At 45.4% G+C, this 16,732-nt stretch overlaps 1 protein-coding gene across 2 annotated transcripts in view; it reads left to right on the top strand.

Annotated features, from left to right (window-relative positions):
• The first annotated feature begins 4,554 nt into the window (after positions 1 to 4,554).
• The window catches only part of ARHGEF38 (Rho guanine nucleotide exchange factor 38), a 205,664-nt gene continuing 193,486 nt past the window's right edge, over positions 4,555 to 16,732 (top strand). For both annotated transcript variants that reach the window (XM_029596932.1, XM_029596928.1), the window contains exon 1: positions 4,555 to 4,897. In XM_029596932.1, coding sequence (XP_029452792.1) covers positions 4,696 to 4,897 — 202 coding nt within the window. In that variant the 5' untranslated portion in view covers positions 4,555 to 4,695. The remainder of the gene's footprint in view (positions 4,898 to 16,732) is intronic.

The following is a 16,732-nucleotide window of genomic DNA, read 5'->3' as shown; positions in this document are numbered from 1 at the left end:
TTCGGTTTCTGTGAAGCCAACATACTTCAGTTTGCCGGGGTTCTCAAGTCTACGCCCAACTGATAATTGTTAATTTCAAAGGAGGTTTGTCTGACCCATGATTGCAAGTTTTTCTAGCAGGTGTTATTATATATCAAAGCAGTTGGCAGTATCTGAGGTCTTTTCCTCTTGATATTTTATTACTTCGGGTGCATTTGACTCATTAATAATTTTTTATATAGATTGTGAAGAATATCTAAGGAAGCAGTTTTACCATTCTTTCTTCGCTACCTATTTTGTTATTGCTTAAGGGCGACACCTGGTGGCCAAGTTTAGCCACCATGATTGCAGGGCTCTAGAATGCACCCTGGTGCATTCCCACTCCCAGCCCAAGGCCACCACATCACTGCAATGACCAGGCTAGACATATTGGGGCTAGGATATAAAATAGAGGGAAAAAAATCCTGAGGTAGTTGAAAATGAAAACTCATGGCACCAAATTCCAGCTGGGGTTCTGAATGAGGTGGAAATACAAAAGAGCAGGAGAAAACTAGGAGGCTATAAAAAAAAAAAAAGAAAAAGAAAAAAAACATGGCAGAAAAAGACCAAATTGGAACCATCCAATTTGCCCAGTTGGGATTCTTCCACTTTGGGTAAATAAGCAAACACCCAAACATAATCTCACACCATTCCCCCCCCCCCCCCCCCCCCCCCGGCTCCCACATCTTTTAACCTGAACCTTCCACCCTTTCCCTACACTGCCCTCCATTATCAGCCTCAAGCATGCTCAGAATCTGTGAAAGTGCCAACCTCCTACCCACTCCACTTAATCCAACATCCGGGCAGCCCTCCATGGGTGACCATCAAACCTACCAACAATCCACACAACCCCCAAAACCAATAAGGCTAAAAGAAAAGATGTTATGTGCGCAATCCATGTGTTGAATACGTATAAAGAGCAATACAGTCTAACCTAAAAATAGAGTTTTGGAGCTTGTAAGTTGTTGTCATTACTATCATGTCCAGTTAATTCTGGAGAGAAAATATTTTGCATGTCTTAACCCTGGATTTGATTGAAAACCAGGGCAAACTCTAGGCTACCCAGCACCCTGTGTGGGAAAACTAAAACCGGCACCTCGCCATAGTGGCAGCCCTGGCACAGTACTCCCTCTTTCAGCAGTGGCAGTGATTCCGGCACTGTATATACCCAGCAATGTTCCCCCTACATCCCCCACCTGCTTTCTATCTCCCTGGCCACAGAGCCCAGCATCTCACCCTTTCTCTCTCTCCATTCCTACCCGCCTCCCCCCTCCTTCTCCCTGCAGGTCGATCCTTCATCTACCACCATAAAGAGAAACCTCCTTTCTCCTGCACAGCCTTCCTGAGTCTCCTGCTTGCAGACATCATATGGAGGGGAGCAGGAGGAAGGGGGGGCAGTGATGCCTCCTTGCGCATGGCGCCCTGTGCATTCACACACCCTAAAAGCTGACCCTGATTGAAACTGCAGTCAAGAGTACGTTCAGACAAAATCATTAGCTAGGACTATGACAGGCATATTATATACGATTAACTATTAATCAAGTTCATGCCCTTCAACTAATCCAAAATCCTGTGGCTCATCAAATTTCTGGCACCTCTCCTCGTAGTCACATTTCTCTGGTTCTCTCTGAGTTGCACTGGTTTGCCCATCATATGGTGCGCACAAATCAAAACTCTCACCTGGATCTTTAAGACCCTTCATGAGTTAGCCCCACCTTCCTCTATTTCAGTGGTTCCCAACCCTGTCCTGGAGACCCATGTTATGGAGACAGTGCATGCAAATTTTCTCTCATGCATATTCATTGTGGATATCCTGAAAACCTGACTGGCTGGGGAGTCCCCAGGACAGGGTTGGGAATCACTGCTCTATTTGGATATACCAACTGGCCCATAATCTCCATTCTACCTCCCAACATTTACTAGAAATCCCCTTGTTCAAACAAGCAAGGCATTCGGAATCTCACAAGCGCACTTTTTCTATTGCAGGCCCAGCCCTATGGAAGTGTGTGCCACTGGAAATCAGAGCAGAAAAGGACCTGTTTCATTTTAGGAAGCTGATAAAGTCTTATTTGTTTACCCTGGCCTTTCCTGACTGATGTGATTCCCTTCCATCTCTTACCTTTCAGTTTTGCGGTAGCTTTTGCTCTTTAATTTCTAGTGCTGCTTAATATTAAGTTATTGTTTGTCCAATTTTATTTTGCAGCTTTTTTGGACTCCGCTGAGATTTGCAGATCAGAAGAATAGAAGTTTGTATAAATAAATAAACAAATAAATAAGTTGACTTAGGGAATAGCCACTGCTATTGCCGGCATCAGTAGCATGGGATCTATTTAATATTTGGGTACTTGCCAGGTAGTCACTTGTAACCTGGATTGGCCACTGTTGGAAACAGGATGCAACGTCTTTTGTTCTTAACTATCTAAGTTCTCCACATAAAATAAAACCATAGGGGTAGATTTTCAAACCAGCGCATTGGGCATACATGTGCGCACGCTGCCGGGGTGTATGCCCGATTTTATAACATGTGCGCGCAGATGTTATAAAATTGGGGGTCGGCGCACACAAGGGGGTGCACACTAGTGCACCTTGCATGCGCCGACACTCGCAGGCTTCCCCCGTTCCCTCCCCCTAACCTAACCTTTCCCACCCCTTCCCCCTAACCTTTCCCCCTCCCCCCCCCCCCAGCCCTACTCTTTCCCCCAAAATGTTATCAAACCTTTTGCGCCTGCCTGGAGGCAGGCGCAGTTTGTGCACGCCCAGGGGCGGATTGGCCTATCGGGGGACTGGGCATCCCCCGGTGGGCCGGTCGCTCTAGTCACGTGGTCCGCCGAGCGCGGCCGTGACAGAGCCGCGCTCGGCGGACCACGGGGTATCTCCTGGGCCGGCCTGGGCGGCAAATCCCCGGACCGATCTTCATCTGGAATCCGCCCCTGTGCGCGCCGGCAGCCCGCCGGCACGCGATCCTCTGACACAGCGGCAAATGGCTGCTGTGTCGGAGGCCTCTGGCCCTGCTCGCGGACTGCCCTGCCCCGCCCCTTTAGTATAGCCCAGGGACTTAGGCACGTCTGGGGGCTTTATGCCCATCGCCGGGCCTTTCTAAAATAGGCCATTGTGCATAAATCCTCTGGATTTACGTGCGTAGGCCTTTGAAAATCCGGCCCATATCATTTTTATTAGTGTTGACAAAGTGAAAAAGACTTAATTATATGTGAACTGATATCCTTCCTAATATCTGAATAGGCCCAAGTCAGTGAGAAGCTGGGCCCTGATTGAAGGCTGATCTTGTAGGCACAGAAAAAACACTAACCCTCATTTGTTTTATTAGATGTTTGTTTTGGGGTGAATTCATTGTGTGTGTGTGTATAGATCTATATATATATATATTCATTTGGAAAATCTTGCAACTACATAATTTAAAGATGAAGCTATTTTTTCCAGTCAACAAAAGCTGTTTTAAGCACGAGTTGCACATACTCCATTGTGTTTTTGGAAGGCTTCTCTCCTCCTGTTTTTCTCAAGTGTAGCAGGAAGTGCCCGCTGGAGCCAAACATCCCGGAGACATGCGCTTGCCAGCATTTGCCGGCTGCTGGCGTGTAAAGAGGAACACATGGCTGTACCTTTACCTGAAAAGGGAAAAAAACAAAAAAACACGCAGGAGGCGATGTTAGACCAGAAAGTTCAAGCCTAAGTGATGTAATGCGAGACACGAGTCCTTCACAGCTGAGAGGAACAGAAAACTGCCCTGGGGTGGGGCCTGAGCTCAGGTGTTTTACACACGCACGCACTGTGGGGGCGGCTCTGTTCCCTGTCACGCCGGCCGCTGTACCAAGCGGGAAGGAAGAGCGAGGGCTCTCTCTCGTCAGAGGCGCCCCAGGTCTCGGAGCCGCGCTGCCACCCTCCAACCGCGCCCGCGCAAAGTAATAGTCGCGGTGCGAGGGCAGCCGCTTTGTTTTAGTGGCCTCTGTTAACTACATTGCTCCTTTTCAACCGCACCATTACATAGTCTCTATTTTTAAATGCTTTTTTTTTTTTTTTCTTTTGCCTTTCGCTAATATTTCTCTTCTCTGCCAGCTGAATATGCGAGTACATTTTCCTGGTTCATTTTTTTTTTTTTTCTGTTCCCTTCCCATGCACCTGTTCTTCCCCCAAGGCTATAATAAATAAGGAGGAAAGGTGTCGCGGGGCAAGCGTTGTTACAGGAAGACCCTTTTTTTCCCCTCGCTTCGAATTTGTCACCGCACTGCAGGGAGAGGATTAGGCACCGGTAGCCGCCGCCTCGCTCAGCCATACCTCAAGCTGTGAAGCAATGTCCTGCGGCTCCAACCTAACCCAGCAAGCCAAAAGGCAACCCCCCAGGTTCGGGGCCCCGGCTCATCGAAAGAGCGGGCTGGAACCCTGGCGGCGCCTTCCAGTCAGGTGCCATGGCCTTGCCTGCTGGCTTTCCTAGTGTTGCAGCAGGTAAGGCCAGCAGCCCAGGCATCCCGAGCAGGTAGAGGGGGGGGCGGCCGGCAGCAGCAGGGCTCAGGTGACGGGCTCCCCGGGCAGGCTGCAGGTACGGTGCACGATGACCTCATAGGGGTGGAGCCCTGCGACTGCAGAGGTGGCAGGTAACAGGTGAAAGCGTCCTGCCCAAAGGCACAGCCGGGGCTTAAGCACCTCAGCCCTCTGCCCCCCGCCATGGAGCCCAAGGAAGCCCCCGGCAAGGAGAGCGGGGGCGCCAAGAGGAAGAACCTGACCTTCCTGCGGCAGAGGCTGTACATGCTGGAGCGCAGGAAGACCGACACGGTGGTGGAGAGCAGTCCCCCCGGGGAGCACGGCGCCTCCGGCACCATACGAAGAAGTCAGTCCGACAGGACGGAATACAATCAGAAATTAAAAGGTAAATGAGCGAGCAACAGCCAAGTTGTCAGCCGCGGGAGAGTGAAAGTGTGGATGAGGCGATCGGGCCAAGCCGGTGAAGGGGGAGTGGAGCTGCGCGGGGAAGCTAGAAAGGGATGGAGTTAGTCCAAAAAAAAAGGGTGTCACTTGCTTATTATTGGGTTTTTTACAGACCTTTTATTTCTGAGCATTGAAGTGGACTAAAATGACAAGCAGCTTACTCCAATAAAAAAAAAAAATTAATCTTAGCCAGATGAAATTGAATCCAACTGTATATAAATACAATCTGTTGCTCAGAATTTCAGCCTACAAAGGTGTAATCACACTATGATACTTAATGAGAGAGAATGTCTCACCTTTGAATGAAATATGAAATTAAACTTTCTAAATAATCTCACTGGTATGTATGTAGAGGATTTGTTTGTGGATCATAAGCAGTAGTAGTAGTAGTAGTGTAAAAAGTTTTGGTTTTGTTACTTCCTTCTGAAACCAAGAAATGTAAATAATAGGTCAGAAATGATGTTTCAGGGAGATCTTACAAATTTCTTAGAAGATTCCACAGCACAGGTTATTGATTGGGGTACTTTATTAGTTACAGTCTCTTGTTTAAATGATTTAAATCAAATTATGAAAAAAATATTTTAATAAATACCCTATCATGTATTTGGAGAAAGCAAGATATCCCCAGATTTAGCAATATCCACGCAAGCAAGGCGGAAAAGCTTTTTAGCATTCTGCCAGGAATTAATCTCAATGGGTTTCTCTTTTACGCTACGTTTTCCATGTAAGTGCCTGATAAAGAAAAAAGATGGCTTGTATATTTTCTTTATACCTGACCAGCTCAAAAGTTTTGTTGAACAAAGAAGACTAGCAACTTCGTCCCCAGTAGGCCTAGTAAGTAAATATAAGATTTGTGCAGGAGCTATGTTAATGCCTTTACTTTAGAAATATTAAGGTTATTAGTTTTCCCTGAGATTGCAGCCCATATGTCATGTGTCCTCATTTTTGTTTGATATGATAATGGAATTGGTATTAAGAAATAATGATTTAACATAATAATATACTTATTATAGTAATGAATAATAACCATCCATGTTTTCTATTGCAAACTGTTGATTTAGTTTGTATTTTTGAAAATCATAAATAAAGAATTAAAAAACAAAGTTTTGGTTTTGGCCCAGCAGTTTCCTCCTGCTGCTTTGTGCTTCTTGCTCAATCAGAACCAGGACATGGGATCTGGTGCCACAAGCCTTCGTTTGCAAAAAAACACAGATTCCCCCCACCTGTCCTGGTTTTACATCCCTTCCCGAAATACTGAAGCCCAGTCCTTGCAGAAACAATCCCTCTTCCAGATACCATGCACCAGGGGGCTCTGTCTAGAAACCCTGCAATCATGAGCCCTAAGTTCAGTCATTGTGCTTCATTGCCATTACCCCCTCTCCCTCAGAGCTGGTGAATGTAAGTCTCTGTAACAACACCAGCCTTGACGGGTCCAGGGAACAGAGTTCTGCCCCAACCCCAGACTCAAACCTGGGCCTTACGTTCGGCAGTGCACAGCACTGCCACTGGGCTGGCCAATGTAGTACATACATTGATGTACTATGTATATTTTTTAAAGGATGCACACATAGGCCTCTAGATATGCGTGAATCAATAGCATTGTAGGTTGCAGTGTAACTGTTTCAAACAGACATTTTTGAGCAGGGAGACCCTTCACCGTGAATGTAATGGGTTGATGGTTAGTGTACTGCACAAGCAGTGGAAACTATTTATCATTCATAGCACCTTGGGAGAGAGGGGTTGATCCACGGTGCGTATCCCAGCTGCATTGTGGTTTCTGATTCACTAGCTATCACTGTTGTACTGGAACTACATATGCAGGCCGAGATTTAGGAACAGGCAACAAAGGCATTTGCCTAGGGAGCCAGATTCGGAAGATGCCAAATACCCAGGCCCAAAAGGAGTGCAACTGTGCTCCAACAATGCACGTCACAGGGGTGCTGCTGTGGCACGCTGGGACTCTGGAAGGTGGTGCAGAGGAAAGGGACATCCCCCACTTTCCAGTCTCCAAGCCCCCCCCCCCCATTCCCAGCCTAGTCTATGGGCACCCTGTATATAGGTGATGAAAAATGTGAAAATATTGGAAGAAATGATAGCCAGAAGAGAAGAAATAAGGGGATAGTAAGTATGTCAGAGAAAAACAAACAAAAAAGACAGATGCTTCGAGAGGTGAAAAACATCAAATGAAATGAAATATCTTAATTTCATGTTACAAATGACACAAGCCTTGATGTTGGGCTCACTGCTTTGCTTCCCTTATTTACAAGTGCTTGCACAATTAGAAAAAGAATAATTGTCTTCTAATTGTGCTAACAGTTTGACGACACTTCTGTATTTTACAAGTTTTTTCCTCACTGTTTGTAGCTTGTTACCTCAGTCAGCAGAGTAATTAAGTCTTTTGAAATGCTAATTTCTTCTGCTTAGTCCTTCTGCCTGTTTTCTTATGGACATTTTACTCACTCAAATCCTGCCTAAAACTCACCTCTTTGAGACAGCTTCTAAATGCTAGAACTGGTTCCCCTTGTGCATGGCCTTGCTTTTAACCACTTTCTATAACAATAAAGTTCCTGAACCTCACACAAAGGGGCTAATGCAAAAAAAAAAAAAAAGAACCAATAGCCCGCTTTCCTAACATGTGCCCAGGCACCTCTCCTGGGGGCGCAGTGCAATATTTAAATTAGGGGTCATGCTGCCAAGGAGGCGCTAGGGTCGATTGCATGCCCCTAGCGCCTCCTTGGCAGCGGGGGCACAGGAGAGGTCAGCTGTCCGCGGGTTAAGAAAACGGATGCTGAATTTATCAGCATACATTTTTCTAACTGGCGCACAGCCACGGGTTAGGGAAACGGACGCTGATTAACTGAGCATCCGTTTCCCAAACCTGACTGCTTGTAATTTTTTTTTTAATTGTTTCATTCCTCTGACTTAATATTGCCATGATATTAAGTCGGAGGATGTACAGAAAAGCAGTATTTTCTGTTTTTCTTAACTTTTTTGGGGGGCTCAGAAATTAACGCCTGCTCTGGGCAGGCGTTAATTTCTGAGTGTAAAAATGTGTGAATCGGTATTCATTTTTTCAATTGGGGTGACTAACAGCCTCATCGACATGCATTTGCATGTGATGAGCGCTATTAGTTTTGCGGTGTGTTGGACGCACGTTGTGGATGCACTGATCCCCTTATAGCATAAGGGACTGTGGATGTGTGTCCATAATGCACGTCCGACTGTGGATTAAACAGTGAACTCAGCTGAGCGCACTGTTTTGCATCGGCCTCAAAACTCTTAATTTCTGACTCCATGAAGAAGAGACGGGCTCTTATGTACCTATATAGTTCTGTGTAGATCTTGTAGGACTACTGAAAATGAATAATATTTTCTAAAACAAAAAACATAGTTATAGCTCACAGGCCAACTTCTACGTACACAAGGGATCCAACTGGCATTTTTGGGTATGTTCATGACTTCTTTAAAAAAAAAAAAAAAAAAAAAGTACATACTAAGGGCAGAGAGAGAAAATATTGAGGCCGTATATATATTTATGATTGTTCCTGGGATGGAAGGACAGAAAGCATAATGGAGGACAGAAGTTGGGACAGGGGGCTGAGTGAGTTGGGAGGAGAACTAAAACAAGGGTAATACCCCTCAAATGATTGCCAGTGGAAGGCTCATGACTCTGGGTAGCCTAAAGGAAGTCAGTTCCAGTGGAGGAGGAGGATACAAAAAAGAGAAACTGGCTTTCTGTTGAGCTCTACATATAATTGGACATCTAGATAATTCAAGCATGCCAGTGTGTTTACTGTACTTTCCAAGAAAACAGAGAAGTGACCAAATCACAAGTTCTGGATAGTTCCATCAGTTTCTGAGTGAATGTATAAACATACCTGCACCTCTTATTCCATATGTAGATATCAACGGGTGGAATAAAGACAGACTGAGACTACCACACTTATTTAACAGTGGGAAAATTCTGACCCTGTGAGAGGAAAGTGATGCTTCATGGAAATGTTGCTTCCAGTCTTTGATTCCCAGCAATATAACTTTTCTTTCTATCAGTATTATTTCCAACCTCACTCCTCCTTTTCAAGTAAATATCTTTTGCTACTGACCTCATTAGCATATGATGCTTACCTGTTTCCAGGGCCAGCATTTCTTCACTATTCAGTAGAAGTGGTGATATGTTTCATCATCATCATCATCATCATCCGCTTATTTGTTTTATTTTTGTATTTGTCTACCTATAGTTAAACGTTTAATGTGTTTTTCCTTTGCTTTTTTTTTTTGTGGAAAGGCTTTTGAGAGGTTGTTAATTGCTTTATTCAGTTTTCATGCTGGAGGGCTGCAGCCTAGTCAGAGTAGTTAAGAATCTGGGAGTGGGTAAGTGTGACTTTACCAGGGGGGGGAGGTGGGGGAGGGAAGGGTCAGCAGCGGCAATGCATTTATTTTGATTCTTAGGCCTTGGAGGGACCATTTGAAACAGGACTTCCCAAACTGTGGGTCGGGACCCCAAATGGGGTCATAAAATCTTCAGTTGGGGTCACAAGTGCCTCAAATGGCAGCACTCTTCAGGTGCCAGCAGCATTAGAGGCGGTGAGGGGTGAGAGAGGATCAGCTGGGGGGGGGCAGCAGAATGTGACAAAAGGGTTGGAGGGGAGAGGGTGATATTGGATGGTGCAATAAGGGATGGGATGAATGGGAAGGGACAACAGGTTCAGTTGGGGGTTATAAGAAGAGCTTGGGGAGAGAAGGAATCAGCTGGGGGGGGGGGGAGGTGAGAGGAGAGGATGTTGAGAGAAGGGATTTGCTGGAGGGGGAGGAGGTTAACAAAGGAGGTTTTCCGGAGAGGTTACAGGTTGAGAGAGGGGATTTGCTGGCATGCAGGGAGGGTGAGGAGTGATTGTTGGAAGGGGACCGCACCCCTGCTAATTTGTTTTGGTCATCCTCTGAGGTCATGTGAATTTTCAAGTGCTAAAATGGGGTCACACTGGCTAAAAGTCTGGGAAGCCCTGACTTAAAAAAAAATACCGTGAAGTCTGACCACTTTTTGTTCATAGCCTTCTGAACTTTACAAACAGGTAATGCTATAGCCTTATCTAACTACCAGGATGGCCACATGGTCCAAGGTACTGTGTTCAGGTCCTAGTCTCCTCTGAAAGTGCAGCTTCAAATCCCACTTTTAACAAGGTGGATTGCTTTTAATCTGTCCACTCTGTATCTGTATTGTTTATGTTTCTAATAAATCAGGGGATCTGTGAAGGATTGAAGGGAATTGTAAGGGCTAGATAAATTGGACAGATGGGCAGGGGTGGATTGGCTTATCGGGGCTTCGGGCATGCCCCAGTGGGCCGGTCAGTCCACTCACATGACACTGGTGTAGCTTGCAGCGGCCCCATGTCTGCAGAGCCACTGCGATTAGCACCTGGCCCCACAGCAGGCTCTTCTCTGCTCATTTCTGGGTGGTGTTTTTTTTATGGGGTTTTTTTGTCCCCACATCTTCAGCTGCGGCTCTAGGGGCCTTCATTTTTCTATGGGCCTTTTCCCTGCAGTGTCGCTAATCTCTGTGTGTCTGCTCTCCCTCCTCCCCTACCACTCCCATGGCGGTGGAAACACTCCCGTTTGCCTTTCCTCACATGTTCCCTACTCCCTCTGCCATGGGAGGCAGCCAGCAGACCTTGCTGCTGCCTCACCATGGCTGAAAGCCTAGCTCACTGATTTTTGGCATGACAAAAAATAACCCCATCCTCCTGCATCAGGCCTTTCTACCTACCTCTTCCCACAGCAGGGCCATCAGGCTGGTAGCTCTGCTTGGATCCCTTCTGATCACCAGTGGAAATAAAAAAGTTTTTTTAACATATTCAGAGGTCAGGGGAGGAGAGAGAGAGAAAGGGGATGTGCTAAAACATACATGTATATGTGTAAGTGTATTCATGGGAGTGCGTGTGTGTGTTACAGCATGTGCGAGGGAGCATGTGTGTGTGAGGTATCAGGTGGTGCGAGGTTGGTGTGTGTCTGAGTAGGTGTCACTGGCCGCAAGGGAGCATGTGTATGTGTGTGCAGGTGTCATTGGGTGCAAGGGAACATGTGTATGTGTGTGTTGGTGTCAGTGGGTGTGAGGTTGCGTGTGTGTGTGAGTAGTTGTCACTGGGCACAAGGGAGCATGTGTGTGTAGGTGTCAATAAATGCAATGGAGCATGTCTGGGTGTATAGGTGTAGGTGAGTACAAGGGAGTGTATATGTATGTGTCAATCGGTGTGAAGGAGCATTGTGCATAGGTGTCGGGTGCAAGGGAGCACGTGTGTGCAAGTGTCAGTGGGTGCGAGGAAGCGCATGTGTGCAGGTGTCAGGTGCGAGAGAACGTGTGTGTGTGTGCAAGTGTCAGTGGTGTAAAGGAGCATGTGTGTGTGTGTGTGTCGGTGTCAGTGGGTGCGAGGGAGCATGTGTGCATAGTGTCAGTGGGTGCGAGGGAGCATGAGTGTGTCAGCATGTTTGTGAGGGAAAAGAAAGTTTGTGCTCTCTCTCACCCCCCCCCCCCCCCAATCCAGAACAATCTTCGGGTGATTGGAAAGTATAAAAAGTGGGGAATTTTTTAATTCTTACTGTTTTTAATTATTGGGTGTTATCTGATGTGTCTGTTGTTTTTAAAATATTTTATTGGTTTTTGGGGCATTTTTAAAAGTTTTATATGAGCTTAATTTTTAGATGTTCAGCTTGTAATATTTGTCTTTTTTATTTGTATGGCTTTATTATTTCTGATTTATATTTCTTGATTTAATTGTTTGATGTTTTATGAGGAATGGTACTGTTTTTCTTTTTCAGTTGCTGCACTGTATACAGGATCTAGCTTGTTGTAGTTTCCAATTCAGTTTTTGTCTGCACATTTCTATTTTATGGTCTCTTTATTCTGTGTTTGGTGAGGGTTGCTCTGTGTTCTGCATTTGTGTCAGAGGTGAGGTATTCTGTTAACGTATAGTTTCTATGTAGGGATCTATAGAAGCTTAGTGTTATACTAACCGGCCGCAGTTTTGCGCAGCCGACCTCACTCATCCACCACCACGCCGCAGCAGAGGCAGGCCCGGGGTCCTTGGTAGCAGCAGGGAGCCGCTGCCTACTCGGCATCTCATCTTCAGCCCTTAGCTGCCAACACGACGCAGTGGACTGGAGCCGTCGGCCTGACGCTTTTGACCTCTCCTCCTCTGTGGCTGGGATGCTGCCTACTTCCTCCTGCACGGGACTTCCTCCTAGGCACACGCGCTTGCCTCCTTCAGTCATTTAAAGGGCCTGTGGCGGAAAATGCCGCCAGCCCTCCCTGATGACATCAGCCTTTCAGCCTTATATAAAGCTGGACCCTGCCTCTAGCCTGTACCTTGGTAATAGGTCTCGCTCCAGCGAAGTGCATTCCCTCTGATTTCCTGAGTTCGTCCTGCCTCTTCATTTCTCTTGACTGACTTCAGCTTTGACCTTGGATTGCTTATCGACTACGAGATACACCACCTGCCACGACCCTTGCCTGGACATTGTCAGTGACTCCGCCGTCATCTTGATCCTTGCATGGATCACTGCAGGCTTCCTTCCCAACTTCAGACTTGGCCTGTGCTGCTGCTTCGTGCCCCTCTTCTGGACGTCCCTCTTCTCAGAAGCCCCACGTAAGTCAAGCTGGCACCCAAGGGCTCAACTTAAGGGGAACACGGGCTGGTAGTGGTGAAACCCCAGCGGGGCCTCTGCTTCTCGTCCTCCTCGCCTACCGACAGTGAGGGCCTGTGAGACACCTCCCCACAGGCAGTGCCAACTCCCCCTTGGTCCAAGGCTCCACCTCTATAACACTTAGCTTGTTCTGGTTTTAGGGCTCGGTGTAATATTTGTAGTGTTGCCTTTTGATAGATAGAGTTGTCACTGTTTGAGTTCTGCCTGTTATTGCTGTTTTGGTATTTGAGTTTTACTATATTTTAATTATAATTCAGTTTGCCCAAGGCTTCCTGAGAGCTGAACCCACACCCAATATATGTAACAATAAGCTTATTGCAATATGTTGTCCCAAGCGTCTCTTTATTTTTTATTTTGCAGAGTTTTCTGGTTGGCACCACAGCGGTGCATTTAAATATGATGTGCATGCTGTTAGTGATACGGTTACCTCATAAGACTGTACTTTGAATGGTCTTTTTAATATGAAAACTACTGTAAATACAGAATTTTTAAATGTGTGCAAGAAAAAGGGGCTGAGGGTACAAGGCTGTAAGCTTTACCTATGAAGCCTAATACCCTTGCACCAGCCCTGGTGGGAAAGCAGGATTCCGGAGCTGTGCTGCTTTGGGTCCTGAGTTCTCTCTCCAGTTTCGGGCAGGGCTTCATTTTTCCATTTAAGTCCTAGAGGAACAACATAAAGGGAGTCTGCGCTCCCCTCCCCTCCTTTAGAATAGGTAGGCAGTGCAGAACCTGGGGAATGATAAAAGCAGCAGACTCTGGGAATGCACTGGAATGGTGGAGGGGTACGGAGAGCAAGCTACAGTAGCAAAAAAGTGATGGGGTGACGAGGATGTTCCTGTGCAGCATTGGGGAGGCTTTTGAAGGCTGGGATTTTCTCCTGAAGAGGTCAGCTGGCTGTGGAACAGTGAGTCTCCTGGAGTAGGGATAATAAGAAAGGGTGGGGAGAGGGAGAAGGCTGCTGCAAGGTTGGGCAGCAAGCAAAACCTTTTTACATTATGATGTGGCAGTACTGGAGTGGGGGCACTCACTGTGAGGTAGATTTTAAAAGGATTGCAAGGCTGGCTTGGGGGGAGGAGCGAGAGAAACTTTTTTAAAGAGAGAATCTGACACTCAATATATCTTCCACTGTAAGAGAGGCACTTTCAACTCAGGGTGTCTTTTTTTTTTTTATGGTGGAGGCAGTGTTACATTGGTCTGCCTAGGGTGCAAGGGTCTGTTGACCCTTGTAATACTTTCCTCCCACCAAAACCCATCCTGTTGAAAGTGCCCCTCTTACAGTGGGAGATATATAGAGTGTCAAATTGTCTCTTTAGAAGAGGTTCTCTCTCTCTCTCTCTCTCATGAATACACATGGTAGGGATATTTTAAATGATATGGGTGCACACATGCTCATTTTAAAATTTACTTGTTTGTGAGCATATAAGCAGCAGCACAATGACGGAATGTGTGTGTCAGAGAGAGAGGGTGTGGGTATGGGTGTCTTTCTTCCTGACACAGAAAGACACCCAGACACACACTTTCTCTATGGCACACCCAGACACTGAAAGTGAGCGTGTGAGTGTCTTTATGTCAGAGAGAGAGAGAGAGACACTCACATACACATCCTCTAAGATACAAAGTGGGTGTCTGAAAGAGTGTGTGGGTGCTGGTGTCTGAGAGACTATGTGTGTGTCTGACACTGGCTGGCAATACGGTTGTCACATTACATGGCAACTGGTTCAAGAATCCAAGATATATTTATGAGAGATGTAACCAGATTTGGGGGTGGATGGCATGGATGGAAGAGGGCATGTAGCTCTTTTTGCTCACCCCGGTCTAGGGTGTGTTGTACTATTTAGTTATTTAGGAAAAATATGAAATTTATGTTGGAAATTTTTTGGCTCAGTTCTGCCGGGCTCCAGGTCACATAATGCACCTATGAAGAGTCAGTTTGGCATACTTTTGGGAACTGTTGAAACATATGCTGCAAGAAAAACGCACAAGGGAGTAGAGATGTGCAGCAATACTGTACTTCAGTTCGGGCTTCGTTTTCGGCCCGCCACAGGGAATTTCGTTTTTCCTGTGGTTTGGGCTTTTTTTTTTTTTCGGGGGACGCCGATTTTCAGGTTAGTGCGTGCTAACCTGAAAAACAAATTTTTCTGAAATTTCGGAAAAATGGCATTCGTTTTTCGGTTCTCCCGAACCAGGACGAAATAGACAATTTCGTTGAAATTGTCTAATTAGTGAAAAATGAATACATATCCCTACTAGGGAGTGAGACAGATACCCTCTGGGTCGGTTTTGAAAAAAATCCCCTGGGCTGATATTTTCCTACAATCCACCCCTGCAGATGGGCATGTTTCTGTGTTTCTTACATAGTTTATATCTACTGACAAAGAATTTGATGCTTCCAGTTAGTAGCCAATTTTCCCATTCCAGGACTCTCCTGAGGCCCATATTAGTCAATAATTATAACTCTGCTTAAGAAGCAAACCAGAATGTATGGGGAGGAGGAAGGGATGTGAATAATGCCATGGGAAAGGAGCAGAGCATTATAACTGACCTTGTGGCTGCTTGTTGAATATCTCAGTATTATGTGGATTAGCTTCTCTAATTAATGACTTTCCAAGTCTCTACAGAACAGACCATGGTGGCCTAAGTGCAGCAGGTTAAGGCAGCATTAATCACAGTGGAAAAGGAGCAGGAGGCTTTAGTCACTGTTTTAGTCAGAAGGAAGCAGACATAATGATAGCAGGAAGCATGGTTGAGGTGGCCGGCAAGGATGGGTGGAAGAATTAGATTTTAAAACTATTAAGTTGTGATCATGGTTCTAACCTTAGACAGTTGGAACATAGGCTTATGGATACTTCGTATTACTGTGATTTGGAGTTCAAGTCGGCTATAGTCCACCCTCTATATTTACGTTATGTCCTCCATGCAGGAACCTCTCACTTGCTTAACTCTTTGAAACAACACGCCTTGGCTTCCCCTGCCCCAAAATCCTGGCTTTGGTTAGCTTCCCAATTAAAATTGAACTTTAAGTTAGCTCCTTTTTTTACCTATAACTGGTAGTGGTGATTTCCAATTGGGAATGATTAGGAGGATTTTTGCCAAAGGGTCTCAAATTGGAATCTCAGTTTTGACACACATAATGGATGATAATGGGAAGATATTGTGTATTGAGATACTCTGGTGAAAAGTGGGAGAACGTGCTGTGGATTTGTTCAGTTATTTACACATTAAACATATGTTCTCATTGAATCATGAGGATCTTATGGCTAATAATTGGAAGGTCCTTCAGGGCTGGTTTGACTTAGAAGACACCAGTAGACATACTGGTGTCTTCTATTTAAACAAGTCTCTTTCAAAACCTTTTCACTGGAAGTTATATGGATCAAGTGGACATAAGAACTATACATTCAGTTTTTTTCTCCAATCCTTTATTGCCTGCTTTCATTCCATTTGTAAGATTACAAAAACTATGCAGATGCATGAAACACAATACAAAATTCTATCTACTGTAGGTCTTGTGTATCTCAGAGGCAGGCTTATCTAGCAGGCCTAACATAATTTTTGCATATGTTTCAAATATGTTTTCCAGGTACATTGGGACATTCTCTATGGTCTTGTGCTAATATTCAATTGTTTTGGAAACAAATTTATCATTATGTTGAAAATGTCTTTTCTATACAATTGCTTTTTACTGTTAAAGTTGCAATTTTTGGGTTCATGTCCTTTGGAGACCATCACACAGTGATACAAAATTTGTGGATTTCTAAAGTTGTTCTAGTGGCCGAGATGGTAATTTTGCATCACTGGAGACAGGAGGGGGAACTTTCTTTTATGGTTTGGAAGAGCACTATTCACAATCTATTACTTCTGGATCTGTTGGCTGGGAAAATGAGCTCTCCTAGAGTAAAAAAGAAAATATTGGACAGCCGAATGACATATCTTCCTTGTTGCCATCAGCTAGAAGCATGGTCTTGAATACTTATTGATTATTCTTCTCTGGTGTACTTTGTGGTTGGTTACTTATATCATCTTGTTCCAGATTTGGGGGAGAGGGGGGGAGTGTTGGCAATTGTGGGGAATGTTTCTGTTG

This window comes from Rhinatrema bivittatum, chromosome 1 (genome assembly GCF_901001135.1).
Source record: "Rhinatrema bivittatum chromosome 1, aRhiBiv1.1, whole genome shotgun sequence".
NCBI lineage: Eukaryota > Metazoa > Chordata > Amphibia > Gymnophiona > Rhinatrematidae > Rhinatrema > Rhinatrema bivittatum.
The sequence above is the reverse complement of the archived record's forward strand: the minus strand, read 5'-3'. Positions and strand labels throughout refer to the sequence as shown.